At 37.5% G+C, this 27,500-nt stretch overlaps 3 protein-coding genes across 3 annotated transcripts; all 3 read right to left on the reverse strand.

Moving 5' to 3' along the window:
• Positions 1 to 4,225: 4,225 nt before the first annotated feature.
• On the reverse strand, positions 4,226 to 15,411 carry plk3 (polo-like kinase 3 (Drosophila)). Its single transcript, XM_022677753.2, has 15 exons — positions 15,071 to 15,411; positions 14,266 to 14,373; positions 13,423 to 13,539; positions 12,310 to 12,439; positions 12,094 to 12,181; positions 11,871 to 11,966; positions 11,040 to 11,238; positions 10,798 to 10,924; positions 10,198 to 10,307; positions 9,452 to 9,569; positions 9,267 to 9,350; positions 8,188 to 8,350; positions 7,857 to 7,986; positions 6,497 to 6,613; positions 4,226 to 5,639 (listed from the first exon to the last, which is right to left on the reverse strand). Exons 1-15 carry the CDS (start codon positions 15,287 to 15,289, stop codon positions 5,442 to 5,444), a joined length of 2,004 nt encoding a protein of 667 aa, XP_022533474.2. The 5' UTR covers positions 15,290 to 15,411; the 3' UTR covers positions 4,226 to 5,441.
• A 1,146-nt stretch (positions 15,412 to 16,557) lies between these two features.
• Positions 16,558 to 20,646, reverse strand: LOC103025289 (calcyclin binding protein). The gene is made up of 6 exons (XM_022677752.2): positions 20,486 to 20,646; positions 19,593 to 19,788; positions 19,040 to 19,133; positions 18,268 to 18,367; positions 18,078 to 18,172; positions 16,558 to 17,264 (listed from the first exon to the last, which is right to left on the reverse strand). Exons 1-6 carry the CDS (start codon positions 20,501 to 20,503, stop codon positions 17,105 to 17,107), a joined length of 663 nt encoding a protein of 220 aa, XP_022533473.1. The 5' UTR covers positions 20,504 to 20,646; the 3' UTR covers positions 16,558 to 17,104.
• Positions 20,647 to 21,654: 1,008 nt separating this feature from the next.
• On the reverse strand, positions 21,655 to 23,757 carry mrps14 (mitochondrial ribosomal protein S14). The gene is made up of 3 exons (XM_022677751.2): positions 23,630 to 23,757; positions 22,757 to 22,921; positions 21,655 to 22,082 (listed from the first exon to the last, which is right to left on the reverse strand). Exons 1-3 carry the CDS (start codon positions 23,681 to 23,683, stop codon positions 21,900 to 21,902), a joined length of 402 nt encoding a protein of 133 aa, XP_022533472.2. The 5' UTR covers positions 23,684 to 23,757; the 3' UTR covers positions 21,655 to 21,899.
• Positions 23,758 to 27,500: the final 3,743 nt, after the last annotated feature.

A 27,500-nucleotide genomic window follows, 5' to 3' on the forward strand; every position in this document is an offset into this window, starting at 1 on the left:
TATATATGGAGATATATTAGTGTGTATTTGCTGAGAGATGAGGCAGATCTGAGGGGAAAAAGCAGAAGAAGATTTACATGATCACACTCATAACCTGCGTAACCCCGCCCCCAATAATCACATCACTGAAACCCCCATCCAGCACACCTCTGTGTTTATGAGAAACTGCCACGTGTGTGTGTGAGAGTATGTTTATGAGAAAGTATGTGTATATAGTGTGTATGTATTGTGTATGTATTTAGTGTGTATATATAATGTGTGTATATAGCATGTGTGTGTATATATATATATATATAGTGTGTGTCTATATAGCATGTGTCACTTGGTGTGTCACTTGACGATCCCATATAATGTGTATATATAGTATGTTTATATAGTGTGTTTATGTATAGTGTGTGTATATAGTGTGTATATATAGCATGTGTATATAGCAATTATATTGTGTGTATATATAGTGTGTGTATATAGCATGTGTATATAGGGTGTATATACAGTGTGTATATATAGCATGTGTATATACCGTGTGTATATAGTGTGTATATATAGTGTGTGTATATATAATGTGTATATAAAGTGTGTGTATATATTGTGTGTATATAATGTGTATATATAGTGTGTGTATATATAGCGTGTGTATATAGCGTGTGTATATAGTGTGTATATAGTGTGTGTATATAGCGTGTGTATATAGCGTGTGTATATATAGCGTGTGTATATAGTGTGTATATAGTGTGTGTATATAGTGTGTGTATATATTGTGTATATATAGCGTGTGTATATATAGTGTGTGTATATATAGTGTGTGTATATAGAGTGTGTATATAGCGTGTGTATATAGTGTGTATATATAGCGTGTGTATATAGTGTGTATATATAGTGTGTATATAGTGTGTGTATATAGCGTGTGTATATAGCGTGTGTATATAGCGTGTGTATATAGTGTGTATATAGCGTGTGTATATAGTGTGTGTATATATTGTGTATATATAGCGTGTGTATATATAGTGTGTGTATATATAGTGTGTGTATATATAGTGTGTGTATATAGAGTGTGTATATAGCGTGTGTATATATAGCGTGTGTATATAGCGTGTGTATATAGTGTGTATATATAGCGTGTGTATATAGTGTGTATATAGTGTGTGTATATAGCGTGTGTATATAGTGTGTATATATAGTGTGTGTATATAGCGTGTGTATATAGTGTGTGTATATAGTGTGTATATAGTGTGTGTATATAGCGTGTGTATATAGTGTGTATATAGCGTGTGTATATAGTGTGTATATATAGTGTGTGTATATATTGTGTATATATAGTGTGTGTGTGTGTGTGTCGGGGGTTGGGGAGTTTTGTGAACAGCTCTGGGGATCCCCAGCTCTCCAGAAACACCACAGACAGCCGTCTCACATTCCACAGCCCTGCACTGCTGCTCTACCGCCCACAGGAACCCCCACTCCCTTTCTCTCTCTCTGTATCGCTCTCTTTCTCTTTCTTTACCTCTTCTATCATTATTCTATCTCTCAGTTTTCTCTGACTCTGGACTTCTTTAGTTCTTCTTTAGTTTTTGTGTCTCTGAGGGATTTTCCTCTGATTCAGGGATTCGGGGGTTCTGACCCCACTCCCACGTTCCTCTCTCTTTCTATTTCTCTCTCCTTCTCTCTCTCTTTCTCTCTCTCAGTCTGGCTGAATCAGGTCAGATCAGTACGTCTCTAAAACTGAGAAACTCCCACAGTCTGCTCTGAAGAAGCAGCAAAGCTAACAAACACATGACTCACCAGGATTTACACCAAACTCCGGCCCGTAGATCCTGCCAGCCTCACACACACACACACACACACACACACACACACACACACATTACAGGAATCAGCTTAGTGAAGAAATGATGCAAAGTGAAATATTTCTACACCATAAATAACCTTCCAGTGACTAAAAACATATTCCTGGACTTTTTAAATGTGCTGTTTTTTGAATGTAAGAAAACGTCAGGTTTGACCAGACCTTCCTTAGAATATACTGTACCATACTCTCTACTCTTCTGGTGTTACTGCTCTACTGAAATCTGTCCACAGATCTTTGATGAAGAAAATACTGCAGTGCAAAAAAAAAACTCCAGTAATAGTACAAGTACTCCAATCAGAAAACACTCCACTAAATGTACAAATACTCCAGTAAAAGTACAAATACTTTAGTGAGAAAACCCTCCAGTAAAAGTACAGATACTGCAGTAAAAAAATACTCCTGTAAAAGTACAAATACTCCAGTGATAAATCACTCCAGTAAAGGTAGAAATACTTAGTAAGAAAACACTCTAATAAAAGTACACATACTCCAGTAAAGGTACAAATACTTCAGTTGAAAAATACTGTTCTAAAAAAGTAAAAGTACAGATGTTTAGTGTTAAATTTAAGGAATTGAAGTAAACAATTAGTACTTATTCCTAATTACATATACTTACACAGACAGATAGATAGAGCTGTTTCAGATCATCTGGAGTTCAGAGAGCTGGATGGCGGGAATTCCCCGGCTAAAGGTCTGGAGCTGCTGCAGGACTCTCTCATTACTCAACCTGAAAAAAGAGAAACTTTCCTTCAGCTCACAGAACAGTTTACTAAACAATTTACTTCATGTTTTAGTAATTTTTTAACTGAATATTTTACTATACGGTTTACTGGGCAGTTTACTGAATGTTTTAGTTTATTGAACATCTAACTAAACAGTGTACTGAACTGTTTACTGAACAGTTTACTGAACATTAGGCAAAAAAGTTTACTGACCATTTTACTAAATGGTTTACTGAACGTTTTACTGAACGTTTCACTGAATGTTTTACTAAATGGGTTACAGAAAAGTTTACTGAATGTTTTACTAAACTTTTTACTGAACAGTTTACTGAACATTTGATTAAAAAGTTTACTGAATGTTTTACTAAACTTTTTACTGAACGTTTTACTGAAAGTTTTAAATGAGTACTCAAATCCCCCAAACAGACCAGAGGCCTGGATCTCATTTAACCCAGTGAGAGATCATTACAGCAGCAGCAGTTCCTCCACAGCTCCTCCACTTCCTGCTGCTCTGGGTGAGGGGCTGAAGGCTGAAGGCAGACGTTCTCAGTTCAGTTCGTTTGGTGAAGTGTGAGAGCTGTTTTCTCTGGAGTCTCTGGTTGAAGTGGACTCTGGAGCTGTCAGTTCCGCTGCAGGTGTGTGTTGAGGCTATCCTCTCCAGGTGCCACGTGTGCGGTTAAGTGATTGGTTCCTTTTGTACCGAGAGGTAGAAGAGCTGAGAGGAGGAAATGAAGGAGCCTAAAAAGGAAAATGCACTTCTTTTCCACCCCCTCCGTTCATGACGTCCTTAAACAAAGTGATTCACTCACTTCCTGTGAGATCACCGCTGGAGCAGCTGGCACCCAGAGTCTGCGGCAGATCTTCACTCGCTCGCCTCGGCAGATCCAGAGCCGAAATCCTGAAAACGTCCAAAACCACAGCGTCTTATTCAGCAGCTATTTATGCTACTGAGCTCTGTATCGTAAATCTGATGCTCGTAAACAGGGTACAGGGAGCTCGACTCACTGATTACAGTAACTCACGTTATTTTATCGTGTGTTTAATAAGTCTTTTAAAGAAACGGTTCTAGTAAAACAAATAAAACCTTGAGAAAACAGTGATGTTATTGCTCTTTCAGGTCCACACAGAGAATTTCATTGAAAATAAAAGATTTACTGATGTGGGAAGATAAAATCTTCTCCTTGATTGGGTTCAATACTGTATAAATAAACTTATAAACAGATTTTATATGATTAGCTATGATTCGATCAGTGTTAACAGTGATTTTCACTAGAATACACTAGTGAGAAGCACTCATAGTGAATCACTAGGGGTTTAAAACCTGCAGCAATGAGCTTTTATTGTGCCTTTTTTATTTTAAACAACCAGAGGCTGAAGAAAACTACTTTTTAATGTGCTCACTGTTATGTCTAAAACAACTCCCAATAGGGTGATTAGAATGATAAGTCGATATAATAGACAATTTTGATTATAAATAGGTTATAAACCCATAAATAAAACAGATTACATAACATATTTACTCACTACCGCACAAAACCTTCTAGGCCTTAAATTGCAGCAGGTAACAGTTATATATATATATATATATATATATATCAAATATAAAATTAGATAATTAGTCAACTGCCAAATGAATTAGAATTAGAAACACCACACACTGTTTATGTGCATTTCATGAAACTTTATTTCCCCTCCCAAACACATAAAAAAGTGATCTCGAACATTACCCAGTGTTCACACCATTTACTGTTTTAATAAATAAAATAATAAAGCATAAATAAAAAATAAATAAATAGAGAGAACACGTGCCACAAAATTATTAATAATAATAATAATAATAATAATAATTGTCTGAAAAAGGTAATAGCTCCACAAATTATCATATAAACACAATACTTATTACTTCTTTCACTCCCTACAGTCAGGATCACAGTATTAAGGAATACATCATAAGATGGAAGGCGTGTAACAAGTAACAGAGTTTGAGGCACAAATGAAATATAGTTTTTTAAATTAGTTTTCCTTCTGATACAGATATTATTAAAGAGTATAATACCATTGATCAGGCAAAAAAAGCTTATACCACGGGTTTGTCTGTAGTGACATGAAACCCAGGGGACTTTAAACCCATGAAAATAATCGATCAATCAATCATATTGAAGCACAACAATATCATGATAATATCCATATGCCTTTTTCTGATCCCTCCTTTTGTTATTCGAGCTTGAGGTTCAGAAGGGCCATTATTGCACAACCCAGACAAACGTCAACGAAGAAAGGCACTTTACGCTCCCCTCCACGCCTCACTGCGGGTCCTTCACTGCGCAGAATTCGCCACCCTCCTCCGCCAGCTTTAAAATAAACCTTTCTCCTGAAAATAAACTCTTGGAAGTCTAAAGCCGTCCATATCTGGCGTGTAGCTCTGGAAAATAAACCTCTACACGTCTGGAACTTTGAGAAAAAGGAGGAGAAGAAGAAAAAGAAAGAAATGGAAGGCTCGTGGTCGAAGCATAAAACGCCAGGCTCCTCTGCTCCTCTGCCTGGTTTCATCTTGAGTAGTAGAAGACGTTCAGTTCAGCACTCTTCACAATGTTCAAGCCCCTCCCACAATGTTGAAGCCCCTCCCACCAGTCCAGCTGAAAGAACGGGCCGAGTGCTGTGTTGTGTGTTTGCACGTCACGTCGGTAGTGTAAGTGTCAGGAGTCGGGTCAAGTATTAAAGGAAAAGTCCAGAACGTTGCACGGTGCGTCCCATGACTTCCGGTTCCAGCCTTTGTTTAAGTCCTTTTGATATTTTATTTTTTGTATTATTTTTTTAGCAGCAAGTGTTGATGGCACGCAGCCCAAGCTTTTTTTATTGGGGGTTTGGGGGTTCGGTCACGCGCTGGCGTAGTGCTGCAGCAGCTGCACCACGTAATGCAGGCGGTGGCGCAGCTCCGACGAGCAGCCGCTCTCACTGAGCACGTGCAGAGGGTAGGAGGTGGACACGCGCTCCCGGCTGATGTACGTCAGCAGGTAGGAGGAGTCTGCAGACTTGCTCAGGATGACCTTCGTGTGGTCAGCGTAAAAGTTCACCTGTAGATAGTGAGCAGAAAGAAGTTGGTCAGAGAGAGAAATTAAACATGAGTTTTATACTGTAGCCTGTGGGAAAACCTGTGAGAGCGCCCTATGCAGCTGTGTGTGTGTTTATACTAGGAGTGTGCCATATCATGTTGTACACAATAATATTGAAAACTTTTTGTTTTGAAAACTTGTTTTTAGCAAAAGAGGATATTTATTAAAAAAAAAAAAAAAAAAAAAAAAAAAACTGTTCTCATAATTTCCCCATTATATATCTACTAGAGACAGATTATTTCTGTCCAGTATCATTTATTTTACTTTAATCCTGGATATATGGAGATATTTGGAGTGCATTATTAATATTATTATTATTATTATTATTACTATTATTATTATTATTATTATTATTATTAATATTATTATTATTATTATTATTATTATTATTAGTATCATGACATTCTGGATCATTGCCTTCTGTTACAAATCCAATGATAAAATTCTTATATTGTATTTTTTTAATATCTCAGTTTAGGGGTGTGCCATATATCATATTGTATGCAATAATACAATTTAATTCTCAATTTGTTGCAGTAGTGTATACTTTTAAAAAATATTTTTTAATTTTTATTGTTTTTTTTTTTAATACCCCCACCAGTATTGGTATCGCAAAAATATAAAAATCACAAAATATTGTTATATTATTTTAGGGCCATATCGCCCACCCCTAGTTTCCACTTCAGGGCAGTTTACGATGCCTGGCAGACCAATCACAGCTGCTGCTGTCTGAGTCATGTAGTTACAAAAAATAGACAATCATTGATAGTGCACTTTATAGAATTATTAATATTTCTAAAAAGAGAAAAGCTGTGTACCTGTACTGAGCCGTTGTTGAAGAGCATGACCAGGGCATGTTCAGTTTTTATCCACTGCAGGAGAAGAGGTGGAGATGCAGAAGGAGGCGGCTGCTCCTCGAACCCCAGATCTCCTCCCTGAGGAAAGACACAAAAATAAAATAAAAAAATAACTCAATTTAGCACTTAAAACGTGAATTCAGATGCAGCACAAATGATAAGCTTTTATTATATTACACCACAGTTAATTCTGACTCTACAATGTGATTGGCTGAGAGGCGTTCTATAAGTTCTACCATTATCAGCCGGTAATGCACTGTAACTAACCAAAGCTCTCAATGCATTACTCCGCCCACATACAGGTAACCTAGCAACGATGCAGCGCTTACAAACCGAATAGCACAAACGCCGCTACAAACAGAGCAGCAATGGAACTATTTTAACTCACAGAGTGTAAAGTTTATTGATTCAATTTTATGACAGTTAGAGGCTAAATGCAAAAAATAGAAAACTGTATTTAAAAAACAGATTTAAAATATATTTTACCAATTTTTAATTAATCCAATTTCAATGTTTTTCTTCATCTCTGCCCCTCACAATTTTAGGAAAATGAAAAATTAATCTTCTTATTTTTTTTTTGTATTTTCTGATTTTTCCTTTTTTTTTATTTATTTTTTTTATTTTTTATACCATTTCGCAAGTTGGAGTATACCATCAGATTTCTGTTACGAGACACTAAAATTGACATATCTGAAAATCAAGAGAAGATTAAACTTTTATTATAGTATATTTTTTATTATTATTTATTATTTTTAAAAGTAGACCATTTGAGAGAAAAAAAAATAAAACATTTCTTCTTTACTGTACTTAATGAAGAAGAAAAAAAAAATATGCGAATTCAGATTAATAATGCTATACGTTACTCTGACCAAAACATATTTCTTGTGCACGATAGTACATGAAGAAAAAACTAAATAAATAGATGAAATAATATATATTTTTTTAATTAAATTCAGTTTTTTTTATACATTTTTGCATTAAGCCTTTAGCCTAAGGTCAGAAAATTAAATGAATAAACGCTACACTGACGCTACACTTATAACCAATCAGATCTATTTATTTTTTCGTCCTCTTTAACTCAAAATCTTTCAATATAAACAGTGATAATGCAACTTTGGTATATCACAATCTCAATAATACGCTTGAGGTTCGCGCTATAACGTGTAATATTGGCGCTGCTGTGCTGCGGTCGCATGCACGAGGCCCGAGGCCTCGTGCATGCGACCGCAGCACAGCAGCGCCAATATTACACGTTATAGCGCGAACCTCAAGCGTATTATTGCTTGACTAAAAGCAGTAAATTGTATTTTTTTATATTTACCTCCATCAGATTCTGCTCCATGTATTTGGCCATGAGTTCCACGATGTGTTTCTGCCTCTGAAGAGGTTCAGGTAACGAATCAGCTTGAAAAGTGAAGTGTTTGTTGTTGGTCAGGCAGTAATGCACCGTTCTGCAGAAGGAGAACATTGAGAAAAGAAGCTGTTAATCTGAATTCATATTAAATTAATCTAATAAATTCATCCAGAACAGAGCGAGCCTTAAGTAGGTCAACCTCAGCTCAGCCCAACATTCAACAGCTTTACAGCAGCAGTCTGATTTAATGCTTATTTAAAAAATCTGAACACCAGCGTAAAAAACACAAGTCGCGTACCTGCGCTGATCACACAGGCTCAGGTGAGTCCCTTCGTTAAAGAGGACCCCGACGTTCTGATTGGACAGCTGATATCCGAAGCCGTACTTGTTGGAGTAATCCACCCACTTGCTCACCCACAGGAAAGGCTGAGGTTTCTCCAGACACGGAGGGTTTTTCGAAGCTGAAGAACAAAAACAAGAGAAAAAATTATGGTAAATATATTGTTTAAAAAAAATATATATAAAAAAAAAAAAACACATTTTACAGTGCCTTGCAAAAATGTCAGAGAAACGTTTCAAACTTTTGCCACATTTCAGGCTTCAAACATAAAGATATGAAATTGCAATTTTTTGTGAAGAAAAATTGGGAGATTTAGTGGACATTTTAAACTTTTTCTTTTTTTTTTTAAGAAAACTAAAAAGTGGGGTGTGCAATATTATTTAATTTAATATTATTGTTTTACCATTTAGCCCTTTTATTTTATTTATTTTATTAATTTAATATTTTTATTTTTATTGTTTTACTTATTATTATTATTATTATTATTTATTTTAGTTCCATCATTTCCATTTTTATAATTTAGGTTATTTTAGTCCTTTATTTTATTTTATTTATTTTTTAACTGTGCTTAAATGTTATTATTCTGTGTATTTATCTTTTTGTTTTATTGCTTCTACATTTTAGCCAGTTTGCACATCCTTTTACTTTGAATCATTTTATTTTTTCTTAATTAAATCTTACACTGTTTGCTTGTTTTTATAATATATATAATCAGCTACACTGAAAATGAGGGTTACCCTCAATGTATTTACCGAGTGAAAATAAAGGTTGACTGATTGATTAATTATTACCACTGCAAATCTACCAAGCCCCGACCGCCCCTCTAAACTTTAAGCTTAAACCAGGAGAAGACTGATCAGAGATGCAGCCAAGAGGCCCATGATCACTCTGGATGAACTGCAGAGATCTACAGCCATTTCTCAAAGATATCCATTAAAAAAAAGGCTTGTTTTTAAAGTTTGCAGAAACTGAAGTGTGTTTTTTCCATTTGACAGTATTTCACAGATTCACAGGTGCTTAAATGCATAAGTCCGTACCTGTCGGCATGGTGGATAAGCAGCTGGTGAGAACCTTCTTGGCCGCTTCAGCCACAGCTGCTGGAGTCAAGGTGCCTTCACCTGCTGTAAAAAAGAAATGACTGATATTTAATGATGGATCTAAAAGACAAAATACAAAGCAAGCAACCAGATGATTTATTCCCATTAATTATGCTCTCACTTACCGTCAGTGCTGCTGGCCACTGTGCCTTTAAACGAGCGAGGAGCTGATTTTCTGGACTCTTCTTCACCCGGTGTGTCCAGAGGTCCAGAGCTGGCCAGCTGACCCACAGGAGAGGGAGCCTGTGTGAGGAAAACCCAAGAAAATGCAGAATTTGAGCTACAGAAACATGATGAAATATGTTAAAAGGTTAACGTACATTTCAGGGTCCTGACTACAATAGCCTTAATGCTCTGACACACCATAATATTAATTGTTAAAGCACAGAAAGCATTACTCTGCAAGGCTCCTGATTACAGTAGCATGTTGTGCTGAATTCAGCACCCCCGCCAGGAAAAGCACCCTCTCTCTCGAGAGCTTAGAAATAAGCACCAACATTTTTTACTATCATTTTTACTACAGCTGTGCCAAAATCAGCATCCCCGCCATGAAAAGCACCCCCTCTCGGGAGGGGTGTAGGGTACATGATTTTTAAGTTTATTTGTTCAAAAACAAACTAATATCAGCAGATTATCTCAGCTTTCGATTCAAGTGACATCATAAGTCAATTTTTGAGACAAACAAAGGATGTTAAGTGCCTTATATTCTGAAAAGTACGGAATACAGAAAAAAAAAAAACTGCTTAGGATGCATATTTAATGTATAGACAGCCTTAACAATTGAACCACAGTGAAACCTAAACCCCAAGAACTTTCACAAACGTCTACGTCAAACAGCATCACAGCTTCAGCACTTCTTCTCCCTGCTCACCTCATTCACCCCCACGGTCTTGTAGCTGATCTGCCGGCTGATGGAGTGCTTCACCATGCCGGACACAAGCTTCGAGATGTCCTCCTTATCTTCACTGGGCTTTTTCTCTACTGCAAAACCAAGAACACGACATTAAACCATCACAAATTATACAGGAAGATCCTGTAAGAGAACTTCTCCATTTTGTTCTCAAGCTAAGAGAAAGTAAATACAGCACTTTTAAAAAAAGAGGAGTTTCTTTGATTTTAACAAATTGAAAACCTCTGGAATATAATCAAGAGGAAGCTGGATGATCACAAACCATCATAAAGCATAAAGTTATCCAAAAGCAGTGTGTAAGACTGGTGGAGGAGAGAGAACATGATGCCAAGCTGCATGAAAACCGCTGAATATTGATTTCTGAACTCTCTCATTTCTCATTCTCTGTAAATAAATGCTCTAAATGAGAATATTTTTATTTGGAATTTGGGAGAAATGTTGTCTGTAGTTTATAGAATAAAACAACAATGTTCATTTTACTCAAACATAAACCTATAAATAGCAAAATCAGAGAAACTGATTCAGATTTGTTTCCAGAGCTGTATGAGGGTCAGGATTTACCTTTGGACTTCTTTTTGCCGAATAAGCTCTTGGCCATTTTGGTGAAGAACTTCTTGGCAGGACTGGGTGGGCTGAGCTCAGGGACCATCACACAGGAGCTGGGGGGAAGTTTGTCTGGAGTAAAGCCCTGGAGATATAATATAATATATAATATAATATTAGAAGACATGAGCAACTGCATTAACAAAACTGTTTTTTTTAAGGTTTAATTACAGTAATCACTGTAGAGTAGTAATACAGACCTTGCTGAAGTACTCGTGGACCAGAATCTGGTCGAGAGTGAGGCGGTCGCTGGGGTTTTTCTGCAGGACGGCGGAGATTAGCTTCTGTGCCGCTGGTGAAAGTGAAGGCGGGAGACTGTATCTCACTTCCTTTATGCATTTGTACGTTTCTTTCAAGTCTAAGGTTTCAAACGGAGGGTTTCCACACAGCAGCGTGTACCTGAACAGCACAGAAACACAGAGCAAAGGTTATTAGGGGTGTACCATATCATATCGTACGCAGTAATATCGTCAACATTAACCTAAAATATGGTTCCATATCACCCACCCCTAATTATCACATCAGGGTACTACTTTTTTATGTTTTTATCATAAAAATTCACACTGTTCCCCACTGTTGCCCATTATATATCTACTAGAGACAGATTATATCGGTCCAGTATCATTTAATTTTACTTTAATCCTGGATATATGGAGATATTTGGAGTGCTTTATTATTATTAGTATCATGACTGATCATTCTGGATCATTGACTTCTGTTACAAACCTGATGATAAAATATTTGTATTTTTTAATATCTCAATATATCGCAATAATAAAATGTAATTTTCATTTTTTGCATTAGGTTATTCTTTAAAAATATTACACATTTTTAATTCAGTGTTTTGTCATATCACCAAGAGTATTGTTAATCACAAAAATACCATAAAATATTCTAGAGGTTGGTATAGAATTTATTTCCTAAGCATATTTTCAAGCCTAATGCAAAATAAGCTTTTTTTTTGTTAAAATAAAATAAAATATAAAATAGAAAGATAGAAATAATTTTGATATAATTTAAATTTTACGTACATTACACAACCCAAGGACCAAATGTCGGACTCGGTCCCGTGGCCTTGCCGGTTTAACACTTCTGGTGCCAGGTAGTTTGGTGTTCCACAAATGGTTCTGTAGAGAAAAGTGTATTAAACTTTATTAATAAACTATAAATAACTATAAAACACACAGACAAGAACCTTTGTTTGTTTTTTTTTTACACAAAAAGAGAGAAAAAAAAAAAAAAACAAGAACATACTTCTTTCGCTGCTCAACCGTCTCCAACTTAGCAGCCAGTCCAAAGTCTCCTAATCTCAATTCCATATTTTCATTTACAAAGAAATTACCTGCAAAAATACATATAAAAATGTAATCCAGCAGTTAAAAACAGGCTAAACAGATTCAGACGTTTCCACAAGAACAAAAATAAAACATGAGAAACTCAAGAAGAAAGTCTGAGGAGAATCTGCAGTACCTAGTTTCAGGTCTCTGTGGAGGATTCCTTTGTTGTGGAGGTATTTGAGGCCGGATATGATCTGCCTGAGGTAGTAACGCACTTCAGGATCCGTGAGGGTGTGTCTCGCTTTCCAAATATGTGCCAAGGACTGCGATAACAAACACAAAACAGACCGGCTCAAAACCTCTTATCTCCACAGCAACTGCTCTTACAACACTCGAAACTCTCACTCGAATCTTACGCAAGCGGCAAACATAAAGGACAGAATTATTGTCAAATAAAAACTCAGCTTATAGCTCTATCCGGATGAGATAAGTTTTCTCATGGCTGTGAAAAATATTACACACTTTTACTCAGTGAAAAAAAAAGAGGACCAGTGAGTTTTTAGGATTGTTTTCTCGGTCACATGACATAGCGGTGTTCAGTAGCTCCTCCATTTCCACTTGCTGTTGTGTGTGTTTTTTTTTTAACATGGATCTCTGTTGAAACGCACTTGCCCAAAGTGTAATTACGGTTAAGGAAAATGAAGTGTACTGATACTAAAGGAGGAGCTACTAATTAAGCAGCACGGCATTACAAATAAAACAAATCAAATAAAATCAAAATAAAAAAAAAGATAATACACAAGCATTTAAAGCCGCTGCTGTTGTTTTTGAAGTCCCAAACTCCTATTAATCCAGCATCCTTCAGAAACTGGCAGCTCAAAAGCTGTATTTTGCTCAGCTATAACTCTAACAAACAGAAATGTCTGCAGTGAGTTAAAAAAAAATACAGATGCACATCTAGACTAGACATCAGCCAGAAAGAAGCAGATTTATTATTTGGGCTAGAATGTTGAGAAGTGAGACACAGTGTTCCTTTAGGGTTCTTAAGGGTGTAAAAGTGATTTCTGCAAATAATCCGGAGCTCATAACTAATGATCACCAATTACTATATGTTTATTCGGAACAGTGTATTGTGTATTATTTTCAAAATATCTATATAATATTTCTTAGTGCTGTCAATTTTAATATCTACATTGTAAGACTGTGGAAGAAAAACATTCATTTTGCTAATACACCACGTTTTAAATGATAATGCATGCGCTATTTAGCTGTATTCTGTGCAGCAGCTCCCCAGTTAGCAGCTCACCTTTCTGCTGCAGAGCTCCAGGAAGATGTAGATGTTGTCCTGGTCCTCAAAATGATGGGAAAACTTCACCACATGCTTGTGCTGAAGGGTTTTGTGAAGCTCTATTTCATTCGTAATCTAAATACACAGATAAATCACAGTTATTAGGGGGAATAAAAAATATATTGTTTATACGGTCTGTGTAGGCTTTTCAATAATTGAAGGTGAGTGTGATTGAGGGATAAGCGTTGAGATATGACCAGTGACTGGGGATTAGTGTTGTGGAGACGAGATGAGCAGTGATTGGGAGATGAGTATTGATATATGAGCAGGGATTGGGGGATATGTTTCAGTGTGATTGAGATGAAATGCAATATGGGAATGAGTGTTGGGGAGATGAGCGGAGATTGGGGATGAGTGTGTTGGAAACAAGATGAGCAGTAATTGAAGGCGAGTATTGGGGAGACGAGATTTGATGAGCAGAGATTGGGGATGAGTTTCAGTGTGATGGAGATGAGCAGTGATTGGGGATGAGTGTTGGGGAGACAAGATGTGATGAGCAGTGATTGGGATGAGTTTTAGCATGAGTGAGATGAGTGTAATGGAGAGTAGATGATCAGTGATTAAAGGTGAGTGTTGCGGAGATGAGATGTGATGATCAGTAATTGGGGATGAGTTTCAGCGTAATGGAGATGAGCAGTGGTTGGGGATGAGTGTGATGAAGAGTAGAAGATCAGTGATTGAAGGCGAGTGTTGGGTAGACGTGATGATCAGTGATTGGGGATGAGTTTGAGCGTGATGGAGACGAGCAGCGATATGGGGATGAGTGTCGGGGAGGGGAGCAGTGATGCGGCGTATCCTTGCCTTCTCTCTCTGGTGTGGTTTGGACACTCTGCTCTGTGGAATAACCTTCACTGCATACATCCGGCTGCTGGCGAGGTCTGTCATCTCATAGCAGCGAGCGAACCCTCCCTGAAACCACACAGATATTCCTCAACACACTGATCTGGGTAAACACACACACGGATATGGATACACACACATTGTGTGTGTGTGTGTGTGTGTGTGTGTGTGTGTGTGTTCCAACACACAGTCGAGACTATGACGTCTTCGATTTTCCTCCTCTACCCCACAAACACCACCCCCTCCCTTACCCCAGTCTCTGCTAAACAGCGCGGCTCATGACGCTGCAATTCACCACGATAATCCGATCACCCTCATCACCAGCACCGGGTCAGACTGCGGGTCTGGGTCTGATTAGCAGTCTGATCTGGTCTCGGTTCGGAGGGGTGGTGGAGCTGCAGCAGCGGGAGAGGGAGGAGGGCGATGCGGCGTTTTAGCCATTAGAATAAACACAGCAGCAGCAGCAGCAGCAGCGTGGCACCTGCTGGAACTGTGCCAGAAATCCAAATGATACAATGTAGCGTTTTTTGTTACATTGTTACTATTATTTAATATTTTTGTTGTAATAATTAGAATTTGATACAATTTGATACAATGTAATACAATTTGATGTGGCTGAGGAGGATCTGCCCTGCCGCACACACGCTCAGCACAATAAACCCCCAAATAAACCACATTAATCGCACAACATCCGGATTATTCACATAATAATTCGCATAATAACAGTTTAACTGCGTTAAACAACCAATAATCATTCAGTATCTACCTTTCCCAGCAGCTTTCCTTTAGTGTAAGATCTCCCACTCTTCGGGTCCACCACCACCTGCGCCAGCTCCGGTTTCGGCTGTTCACATTTGTTCGCGGTGTTCCGGTTCGGCTTGGGCGGCGGTGCTGCCGGGGAGCGGTCCGGGGACGGGTTCAGTAATTCCGGGTTCATTATGTGGCAGGAGCGGCGCTGCGCTGTAGTAAAGCTGGTACAGTCCATTCATCCGGGTTAATCCGAGGCGTGGAAGCGGATTATTTCTGGGCTTTTATTCACAAAAATCCAGACCGAACAGATCCGCCCGCCCCGCAGCGCTGCTGAAACATGCCCGGACCGCGAGCCGCGCCGCTATATACCGCCCGTGACGCGCCGGGAAAAGGCGGGGCGCTGGGAGGCGCGTGTCCAGAAAGGAGAGAGCTGATTGGCCGGGAAGATGTGATGTAAGCGCGGGGGAGGCGGGGTGAAACTGAGCTGAAATGCTGAATGAAAGCCCGCAGTGATTCACTCACTCAACCCCCCCCCCCCCTCTCTCTCCCCCCCGGGCCCGGCACGGGCGCGCTCCAACACAGCACATGCTGACTCGATGCCTCGCTGAACTCACAGGGCAAGCACAGACTAACTAGAGTAAAGGAGTGATCACAGAGTGACTACAGTGTGATGGAGTGACTATAGTGAACACAGGTTGACAAGTGACTACAGAGTGACCACAGAGTTAAGGAGTGACTACAGAGTGACAGAGTCCTCAGAGTAATCAGTGCAGTGTTTACATTAGTTTAAATAAAGCGGTTTGTGCACTATTTACTGCCCCTCTCGTTTTGTCATGATCTGTAATCACTAAATGTAGAATGCTCTTATATCAGTTAAAAACATTATTTGGGCAAATTAATGAATTTTTATGTTACATTTTTACATTCCTGGAGTCTGAATGAAAATGTCTCACCACGTGGTGTGAGGATCCGGAGAGCGCGTGGCGCCCCCTGGTGGAATATTTATGCTGAGAAAATGATGCTTTATGCTTATTCTGTGTATCACTGATTCTTGAGAATTTGTAAAAAAAAAAAACATGTTCCACTAAGAGAAGGGCTAATTGTTATGAATTGTTAGAAATAAATGAGATTTTCATGAATAAAAAAAAAAATCATGGTTACAATCAGGGGGTCCTTAAAAAATGTAAGGTCTTTTTATAGGTTCATTTTTAATTTTTATTAATTTAATAATAATATGCTGGACTATTGGATACTATTAGATAGGAGATAATAATTTCAACTTTATTAAAATATAAATATATATGCTTGAAAGACTACACTGAAATGGCAACACAAAACTGGCCCAAACCATGATACTACCACCACCATGTTTCATATTATAATAGAAAGCCTTAAATGTTTCTTAAATGCGTTTATATTCTTAATCTAGACACACACACACACTTTTGCTGGTTGTATGCTAAATAAAAAAAGTAAAATAAAATAAAAAACAACACAAGGAAATCCAGGAACTGACACTTTTTATTTATGATTACAGACCCAAATTCAAGTAACAGATTTAAAGAAAAATAAAAAATAAAAATTAGAGCGGTTTGTGTTCACTTGGAAGAAACCTAAAAATTATGATCTAGTTTAGGATTCTGATGTTGCATATTTAGATGTGCATATTTCACAAAAGGACATCATTTTTATACCGTGTTTAAGCATTTTACTCTTTTATAACAGCACAGAACAGAGAACAGTTAGATCACTGAAGCGTGTCTGATGTGAAACATTCAGGAATTTTTCATAAACTGCATTTTAATTTTTTTAATTTCCAATGAATATGATTCTGAAAACACACATGTTCATAAAGATCATCAAGTTCACACAACTAACAACACATTTCAATCATACGCTCCTGTTCCTGTAGGAGACTTTCAGCAAAATGAGCAGATAATTAAAGAGTATAAAAAATGTAAAATATAATAAAGAGTGATACAGTGGTACTGTATAGTGGTGGAATGGCGTATAGGTGAGGAATGGTAGTGGGATCACTATGCTGGTGAGATCAGAAGTCGAAGTCGTCTCCTCTGGATTTCTTCTCCTGAGACTCGCTCCAGGCTTTGTTGATGGTGCGCTTCATCTCGTCATCTCCCTCTGAGTAAATTTTCTTCAGCATGTTCATCAGTCCTTCTCCAGGATCTGCATTCTCATCATAGCTGGATTTACTGAGGACAAAACAAAAAATCACATTACTGTAGTTAGATTTCTGATCACTTAAAAATTTAGTTTTTGATTTTTATCAAATTGAAATCCTCTGTAATATAAAGCAGCATAAAGTTATCCAAAAGCAGTGTGTAAGACTGGTGGAGGAGGAGAACATGATGCCAAGATGCATAAAAATACTGATTAAAAACAAGCAGGGTTTCTTTTAAATAGAAAAACAACGTAAATGTCAGCACTGTAATCTAGAGCTCTGAGAAAAATGAAGGTCGCACTTCAGTTTCTGAATCAGTTTCTCTGATTTTACTATTTATAGGTTTATGTTTGAGTAAAATGAACATTGTTGTTTTATTCTATAAACTACAGACAACATTTCTCCCAAATTCCAAATAAAAATATTCTCATTTAGAGCATTTATTTATTTGCCAAAAAAAAGAGAAATAACAAAGTTTTCACAGTTTTTTTTTTCATGCATCTTGGCATCATGTTCTCCTCCACCAGTCTTACACACTGCTTTTGGAAAATGTAAGGAGTTTTGCCCAAGGACTCCTATTGGTGTAGTGCTGCATCCAGTCACCCAGGACTGGAATTGAACCCTAATCTTCTACATGATGTGGTAGCTCACTGGCAGGGGGTGGTGTTATCCACTGCACCACACCAACAACAATTTAGTTATCTATACTTAGAACACAATTAGCTTCCAAACTGTGTTACAGCTACATTTTCCAGTAACTTCTTGATGCTCTTTATTAAAAGATTTTTAAATTATGTGAGACTGTATGTGAGAACTGTAAGGACTCAGTGTGTTTTGTACTCACTCTTTGTCTTTAGTTAGTTTCTCCACCTGTGTTAAACACTCCCACTTCTTCACCCCCTTCTTCTTGCACATGACGATCACCATGTCTGTTTTCACCTGTAAATTGTAATGGATGGAGGGATGAACAGATGCACTCGCTTCTTTAGAAAAAGCACAGCAGATACACAGTTAAAAACACAGGCAACACACACCTTCTTACTGCTCTCCTCCACTGAAACGGGGCACAGGAGGTTATTGATGGTCATCTCGTGGTTCTTCCCATCCAAATCTTTAACGAGTACACTGAAAGACCTGTAAAAACACAGTTATATTCACTAGTGCATCTCAAAAAATCAGAATATCATTAAAAAGTTATATTTTTATTGTTGATGGTTATGGTTCACAGCCAATGAAAACCCAAAATCAGTATCTCAGAAAATTTGAATATTATATAACACAACTTGGTACTTTTGGCAGTGTGGCCAGTGTCGCAAGTCCTGCTGGAAAATGAAATCCACATCTATATAAAGTTAAAAGTCAGCAGAGGGAAGCTGTAAGATATGAAGTGCTGTAAGATTTTGTGGGAAAACAAAACTGCACTGACTTTAGACTTGATAATAAAACACAGTGGATCAACAGCAGCAGATGACAGACATGACTCTCCAAACCATCACTGATCATCAGTAAATTTTACATTTCAATTAAAGCAAATCAAGGGATCAGAGTCTGGAGGAAGAGTGGAGAGACACACAGTCCAAACTGCTCAAGGTCTAGTGTGAAGTTTCCACCAATCAGTGATGGTTTAATGGAGAGACATGTCATCTGCTGGTGTTGATCCACTGTGTTCTATCAAGTGCATTAAAATTGCAAATGTTTTAGTAGAAATTTCAAGTCTTAGTAAATGAGGCCACAGGAATGCTCAGAAATTTTAATTTTGGTTCTATCCACAGACTTAAAACTCTTAAAAATAAAGGATTAAAGTACCTTTCTGTAAATTTGACTTCAACATTTTCCGGGACTTTATGTACACCTTTTAGTGTGATGTAGATTTTCACAAATTTGTCAGACTGGTCCCAACCTGAAACAAAGACAGATGAAAATGAATTAGTTCAGGTAGTCTAATGCAATGATGGCTAATTGAACATTAAAGATCTACACTCTCAGGGATATGTGGTCAGTGTTACGTGTATTAGTTACATTTTCTGACCTTTTTTATTTAGTACAGTAAAGAAAAATGGGTTGTCATTCATTTTTACAATTTTCTAGTTTTTCATTTCTGTCTCTGATCATTGTAACTGTTTTATGTTGTAGCAAATAACGCAAGTTGGATTATACAATCAGCTTTTAATGTAAGAAATCTGAATTGTTCTTGAAATTGTGACTCAGGAAAACTAGAAAATTTGAAAAATTGATTGAATTCTCCTGATTTTTCCCTATACGAAATGTAACGAATAAATAATGATGTTTTTAACCAAATTCCGTGTTTCTGAATAGAGAAAACTGATCAGGTAAATATTACTCTGACCCACAGGCCTACCGTAGTTATTGATTTTGACTGTGTATCCCTTCACTGCAGTGTCTGGCCTCTCTCCAGCCTCCCTCCTGCTCTGTTTCTGCTTCAGCTCTTTCTCGATCTTCTGCTTCTCCTGAGAGAGAACCTCTCGCACTCTGCTGCTCTCGCACAGCTCCAGAACACGAGTTACCTCCTGCAGATCCGCCTCCAGTCCTGCAATCTGAATAAAAGACCACAAAATCAACATCACAGACAGAATCAGCATCACATATAGAATCAGCATTCAGTGGACCAGGCTAAACTGACTCAGCTAGACCAGACTAGAGAAACTCAGCTGGACCAAGCTAATCTAATTCAGTTTAACCAGGTTATACTGACTCATCATAAGTAGGGTAGACCAGGCTAAACAAACAAAAGCAGGATGACTAACTCAGTTGGACCAGGCTAAACTAACTCAACAGCAGGCTAAACTGACGTAGCTTAACCTGGCTAAACTGACTCAGGTAGACCAGACTAAAGTAATTCAACATCACCAGGCTAGACTAATTCAGCTGGAGCAGGCTAAAGTAGCTTAGAACCGACTCATCTTAAACTAACACAACAGCAGGCTACACTAACTCAGCTGGACCAGGCTAAACTAACTCAGCTGTTCCAGGCTAGACTAACTCAACAGCAGGCTAGACTCACTCAGCTGGACCAGGCTAAACTAACTCAGGGGAACCAGGCTGTACTGAATAAACAGGACCAGGCTTAAGTGACTCAGTTTGACCAGGCTAAACTAACTCAACAGCTGGCTAGACTCACTCAGCTGGTCCAGGCTGCACTGAATAAACTGGACCAGGCTAAAGCCGCAGGCTGGCTGTTAGCGCGGGTCTGGAGGCTGATAGTGGTGATGCGGAGGCCGGGGAGGGACTGACCTGCTGGCCGAGCTCCATGCTGAGTTCAGCGGGTACTCCGCGCTCTCTCTCCCGGCTGCTGCTGCGGTGGTTCGGCTGAGCTGAGCGGACACAGCAGACTCTTCTGGAACAGTGTTGCGCCAAATGCGGCACCGCCGGCGAGAGCTGCACCCCTACCGGAAGTAGCGTCACATGCGAAATATTGCGTCACTTGATTCGAAAGCGAAAGCAGAGAATTTCTAGAAGGTATTTTCCCCACCATAAATATTAACTATTATTTTACACTTAAATATATAAATTGTTATTATGTTATAATAAATCTTAAAACTATATTATAAACTTTAATATTCTACTCGCAAAATATGTTATTCACAAACAAAAAATCTCAGACTAAAAAATAATAATAACCTCTCCTATTTATTTAATTCAGTTTAATTCACTTCTCAAACCTTTAAGTAGCGTCAGTGATCTTTTACAATGATGATCTAACGTATATTCGTTAACCCTCCTCAATTACTGTAATGATGTTTTTATTTCTATAGTTATTTCTATACGTTATTTGTATACATGCTTATTGTATATTTAATTTCTGAAAAGAAAATTATTAGTTTGTAACTCTATATCATCACAAAATAGTTCATATAATTTAATTTACAGGCTCGAAACCCAATTATATTAAATTTTAGGGGGACTTTTATTTTGACAGAAAATCGTTTGGTCCACTTGTTAACGCTTTAAAATAACAAACATTAATGTACTTTAGAATTACATTAAAAAAAACATTTAAAAAATCAGTATTTTTTATTTTTTCACACAAACTACATGAACGCGAACACGCGTGCACGTGAATTTAGCATTACTAACCATAAGCGAATTTAAAAGTCCCGTTCAAGCACAGCGAGGCTGTTTAGTATAGTAATAATATAATTTCTCTCAGTTGGAAATATATATATATAAAACATAAATATACATTGTTAATATGAGCTTCAATGTAATAAATATGATATTTTGAGGTCAAATTAAAGGCATCAAAAGCAAGATAAAATAAAAATCGAAACACTTCAAAATAAAGACACATTGTATATAGCTAATAATTTAGCAGAAAATACTATACGCAACAGCTTACTAATAATTTTATTTCATTTATTTATGCAATTTATTTAACTCAACTCAAAAAATGATTTTCACACTTTTATATTGTACACATTTTATTACATTTGAAACAATGAAACACTGACCAGACTCATTTTAACATATTGGAGGTCAATATCCTCAGTGGCAGAAAAATGAAACAGAATGTTATATATATATTTATATATATTACACAAGTTAAGGACAAGTCAGACTGTTAATCTCTGAGTCCTGATCCAGACCCGTCTACAGCATCACACTGTCCACTAAACTGCAGTAAATCCACTGTAAAGGCTGCAGGTTTTCACCACATAGCTCGCTGTACCCCGGACATCTGGTTGTGGTCGGCGAGGTGTCTGAAGACGATTCGGCTCACGCGCCACCTGCGCTTCACTCCCCGCGGCCGAGAGGTCATCACACACCTGTTACGAATGCGGACGGGACAGCTGTCTCGAGGCAAAGCAGCGATTTCCTTATCTGCTACCTCCTGTAGAAACACGAGCGCAAGATCATTGTCTGTTTAATCTCAGGATGATTTGTGTGGGAAAAGTATATTTCACTCTGTAGTTGTGTATGTTGTTTTTCTGTATAATTTATTATTCTCCTCCTTATTTTCACCATGTTCTTCAATACTCATAACCCACAGGATAGTGTAATAATGTAAAAGTGTAGTTGGTAGTGTAAAGTAGTGAAATGCAACAGTTAATTTGTAAAGCTGGGTTTTAATGTAGAAATATATATATATTTACTGTTCCAAACAAGCATATTTGAAATAAATTAAAGAAATTATGCTAAAAAAGAGATTTGTTTTACTCTATGGACGCATGTTAATTTCTTCAGCGTAATCATGTGACTTCAGGACCACATCAGCCAATCGGATGAGACTTTCAAGGCATCAGGTGAAAGGGCTGACGGGGCTCGCTTGCACACACATATATACATATATGCATATACATCAATTATTTACTCAATATATATATAATTGCGACTGTGTGTTCTTTAGCGCAGTAGTAGGCTTAAGCTATCAGATGTTGATATCAGGACCTTGTTGTCGAGTATAAGTACATTAGCATTATATTGGGCCTAATACCAATTTCAGTATCGATATTTATGCATCCTTATTTCTGACCAGTGGAACAACTAATAAATAATCTCGAGCACCTGTAACTCTTTGGGTAACACAGTGTTCTTCCTGAGGGCGTTGATTCGTAGTCGTGTGTCTGAGAAATCGTACGCCATCTGTCTCCTCTTCACATCTTTCAGCATCCTCCAGTCCACATAATACCCCCTGACCTGCTCCACCACTGCCAGAGGACTTCTGCAGGCCTGAAAATATCAATATTAACATTTTAATATTAATAACCAACAAATTATATATATATATATATATATATATATATATATATATATATATATATATATATATATATATATATGATATGATAACCTTAACATGACAGTGATGTATGGGTTTAGGGGTGGGGCAGGAGGGAGAGCTGATAGGGCTGAGCAGTGTGATGTTTCATTACTCCAGAGGAGTAGAAACCGCTTTTTATAGTTTATTATTATTTTTTAACCGCTATTTACAGTGTTTTTATCATGCAAGCAGGTTGTTTAATGCTCCCAATAAAAACTTAAGGAACTGTCAGGAAAAATATGAAAACATATTAAAAAAAATGTTGGTCAGCGCATGCGCAGTGTCGTAAGGTAGCACATTTTGGTAGCACTTTGACAGAACACCGGTGTTCTGACGAGTTGTGTTAGTTTCTGTCAAACCGTGCTAATCTTGCTATTCATCATAAAATCATAATTAATCATAAAAACGTAAAAATATTACAGTAAAATGTGTCCGTGCTGCGCACTGGTCACTGGTAGGAAGCGTATCTGGACGGGTAGCAGAGTTTGACGCAGCACCGGCCGCTCTGTAGGTCACGGAAACCACAGCTCACCGCCTGCGGTAACCGAGCCCCGGAGCAGAGAGCCGGTTACGGTGTGAGGAGTGAGAGCAGCGCGCGGGGAGGCGCGAGGACTTACCTGTCCGGTGTTCTGAACGGCGGACTGGAGGAACCGAAACCCCGCGCGGATCATCCTCAACCTGCGGCTCTGACCCCGTGCTGGAGCACAGAACTGCGGGAGGACTGACGGAGACTGATCGGTACAGCGCCGTCTAGCGGTCCGGAGAACAGTACAGTACAGCACAGCGCCGCCCAGCGGTCCGGAGCACACCACAGCACAGTAAAGTACAGTAAAGTACAGTAAAGTACAGTACAGTAAAGTACAGTACAGCACAGCATAGTACAGCACAGTACAGCACAGCACAGTGCAATACAGTACAGCACAGTACAACCAATAAGTACTATAGTCCCAAAGTCAGGCAGTAGGTGGCAGTGTGAAGCAGCAGAAATGTGGTGTTGGGGTTTGTTGGGTAATATTTCTGCCAGTTCAGCTTATTTATATATATATATAATCTTAAATAATAGATAATAGATTAGATCTAATCAGATAAAATCAGATCTGAGTTGGATCATATTGTAGAAAGAATAAGAGAAATCTACTGTAAAGTTCTTCTTATTAAATCAATACTGAATAAATCCATAATTTCTGAATGTCTATAATAGAATAAACTATAAACTGTGACTGAGGCAGATTTTTGTAATGGTTAATAAATACATGCTGACACTGCACTATATGTGTTTGTGTTTTTGAAAAATTTTAGAAGTAAAATATAAGTTTAAGTTGCCAATTACTCAATTTTTCACAGTGGGGAAAAGACTAACAAATCACAAGAACACTTGAGAAATAACCATGAATTGTTGCTTATCATCAAACAAACAGAAGTCTAAAATGTTGATTACATTTCTTATATAATTCTATATAAAATTATTTTTTTACCAGAAATAATAATTTTTGTGTAATTTTTTGTGTCATTTATTATATTTTTATTTAGGGGTTAATACATGCTGAGACTGCATGATATGTGTTTGTGTGTGTTTTTTTTTAAAGATTTTTAGAAGTAAAATATATGTTTTGGTCACTAATTACACAAATTTTCACAGTGGGAAAATCAAGTGAGTTATTTAACTTTTTATCCAATCAGAACAGGGGGGCTTAACGACAGAGTTCAACACTGCCATCTAGTGGGTGGAGTTTAAACACAACACTACATGAACCACTTCTGACACCAATCTTTACTAATCTAATCTAATGTAAACTAATAAATAAAAATTCATTACTGTGTTTCTGTATCTTATTTAATTGTATGTTTAAATAACGGAAGTTTTTTAACTTTATAAATCTCTCTTGTGTTTGATGAATGAATTATTATTATGCTCTCCTGCCTCGTCTTGTTTTGTTGTTAAATCAAGAATGAAAGAGATCAGAGAGAGCGGACCTCTCACAGCCGAGCATCGCAGGAATTATGATGTGAATTTAAGTTTTCCTGTGTTTTTGAAGCAACATCTGTGAAAGTGATCAGTGGGGCCGGGAGGGAAGAGCTTAGCAGGAACCCTCTACCCTTCCTTATGAGAAAAATCACTATTTACAATAGCAGAGATTCTTTAAGCACTGATTTCCTTAAAAAAAAAAACTTAAAAAATAAATAAATAACTTTTTTTATTATAAAAAAAATATTATATTTTCTATCAATGTTTTTGGCATCACTTATGTTAAAAAATATATCTATATATACAATCAATCAACCTTCATTTCATTGCAACCGAGCACTTGCAACTTAAACATTTGGTACTTAAAAATAAATTAAAAAAAAAAAAAAATCAACATTAAATATTTTATCAGGTTATGGTGAAATGAGAACTTCATAAATAAAACATTAAATAAAAATAAATAGTAAGAGCATTAAAAAAACAAGCAAGCAATAAAAGATTTAAAGTAATTGAGAAAAAATAAAATAATTCAGAATAAAAGGAGAAGTAGACAGGCTAAAATGTAGAGCAATAAAATAAAGAGATAAATCATTAGAATTATAAAAGTTAACAAACACATATAAAGAAAAGTAGAGGAATGAAAAATTAAGTAGCTAAAAATAACACCAAGGTTATAAAGAAAGTAAGCAATGGAAATAAAATAAAAGGTGCGACAAATGATTAAATAAAAGAATAAATAAAAGTAAACCAGGGTATAAAATAAAAGTATGCCATGAATAGAAAAAATACATAAATAAATAATAAGGCCAAAATGTAAAACAGAAAATTAGATAAATAAAAAGACGATTAAAATACAATCCCACAACTAAACAAACTCTCCATGTTTGCCTCTATATTTGATAAACCAGTGTGTAGAATGTGTAAGAGTAGCGTGAGGAGGGTGCTGGTGGAGGAGCTGTGCTGGGTACAGTCTGGTCTGGTGCTGGAGCTCCTCTGGGAGATGGAGCTCTGAGGAACGTGAGCAGCAGATGGTGAGATTTTCACTGCAGGAAATTCAGTAGCAGTTTAGGAAACTTTACTATACATAAACCTCCTATCAGCACCTGGAGAAGCGATGCCGCCGGGACTCTCCGGATTCCAGCTTCACCGTGCGCCGTCTGGCATCTGGCCAATCGCTTTAGAGCTTTAAACGCACCGACCATTCAGGAAGCGGCTTTGAGACGGGCCAGCCATCATTCTCATGTAGCCCTGCAGATTCAGTACTCAGGACGTTTAGGGGTTTAGGATCATGATAACGGTCGCTATCCCTATTTACACTGGTGGAAACTGAAATGTAGATTAATGTGCATTGCCCCTTTGTAAAGAGCATTGTAATGCTCATTGCAATCTTACACCCTGCCAACACTCCATTTTCACTCCGTCCTTCTGCCTGGTTTAAATAGCAGCAGAGCTTCTGAATATATCTACACTGATGTGCGTGGTCTTCTGTTGACTGTTGTCAGGGTTTTAATCAGCCAGTGGAGCTCCACTGGCTGATTAAAACCCTGACAACAGTTCATCGCTATCTCGGTAACACAGGCGCGCCGAGCCGAGCGTACACCCCCACTTATTACACACACATGAACACACAGCAGCACAAACTTTTACATCAACAATAAACAGAATAGTAAATAAAATAACATTGCTGTTCCCGTAAATGAGCTGCTGGCGCCCCCTGGAGATGTGCAAGGTGTACTTTTCCCATAGTTACGATAGCGAAGACACACTGACGCTGTAACTCAAGCTGCCGAGTGATAGCTCTCATATATATATTGCTAACAATAGGGCTAACTCCATATTATTATATTACAAACATGAGAGAATTTATTATATGTGATATTTAAAAAAAAAAGAATTCTACATGCAAACAACATATCAAATAATCACATCTATACATTTGCATACTAAAAAAAAATACTTTTCAATTTTTTTTTTCTTCAGAAAGAAAGTTTTAGAGGTTTCCTGTAGTGGAAAGAAGTGGGCGGAGAGTTGCATGTCAGTTTAATGACCCCACAGTGTTTAAAATACGACCATTCATCAAAGGAAAGCAGCTCATCGATTTTCTATGGACAACTTCCCAAAAATGCGACCAATGTGCATGAGGTGCAGTTCTGGGTTCTGGAGCGAGACAGGTGTCTGATCTTTCACTTTTCATACATTTACGTGACTAATGGAGAATATTAGAGAATATATCTGGTGCATAAACAGCTTTTTACGCTAAATAAACAACCTCAAATAAAAAAAATGTTGGGACAGCATAAAGAAATTCATTTACTTTGGGTTTTATTCGATTGCAGACAGTTTAGGAACCCACGATTTTTGTTTAATCTGCTTAACTATAATTATATTTATTAATATGTTCATCCATTTCTGAATTTTCTTGTTGAAAAGTACTTGATGCTGACACAGTTGTTACTGAGAACAGTCTGGATGGTCCTTTTCATTTTTGGTCCTCAGCTCACAAGTCCATTTATTTCCCCCAA

This window comes from Astyanax mexicanus, chromosome 8 (assembly GCF_023375975.1).
Source record: "Astyanax mexicanus isolate ESR-SI-001 chromosome 8, AstMex3_surface, whole genome shotgun sequence".
Classification (NCBI taxonomy): domain Eukaryota; kingdom Metazoa; phylum Chordata; class Actinopteri; order Characiformes; family Acestrorhamphidae; genus Astyanax; species Astyanax mexicanus.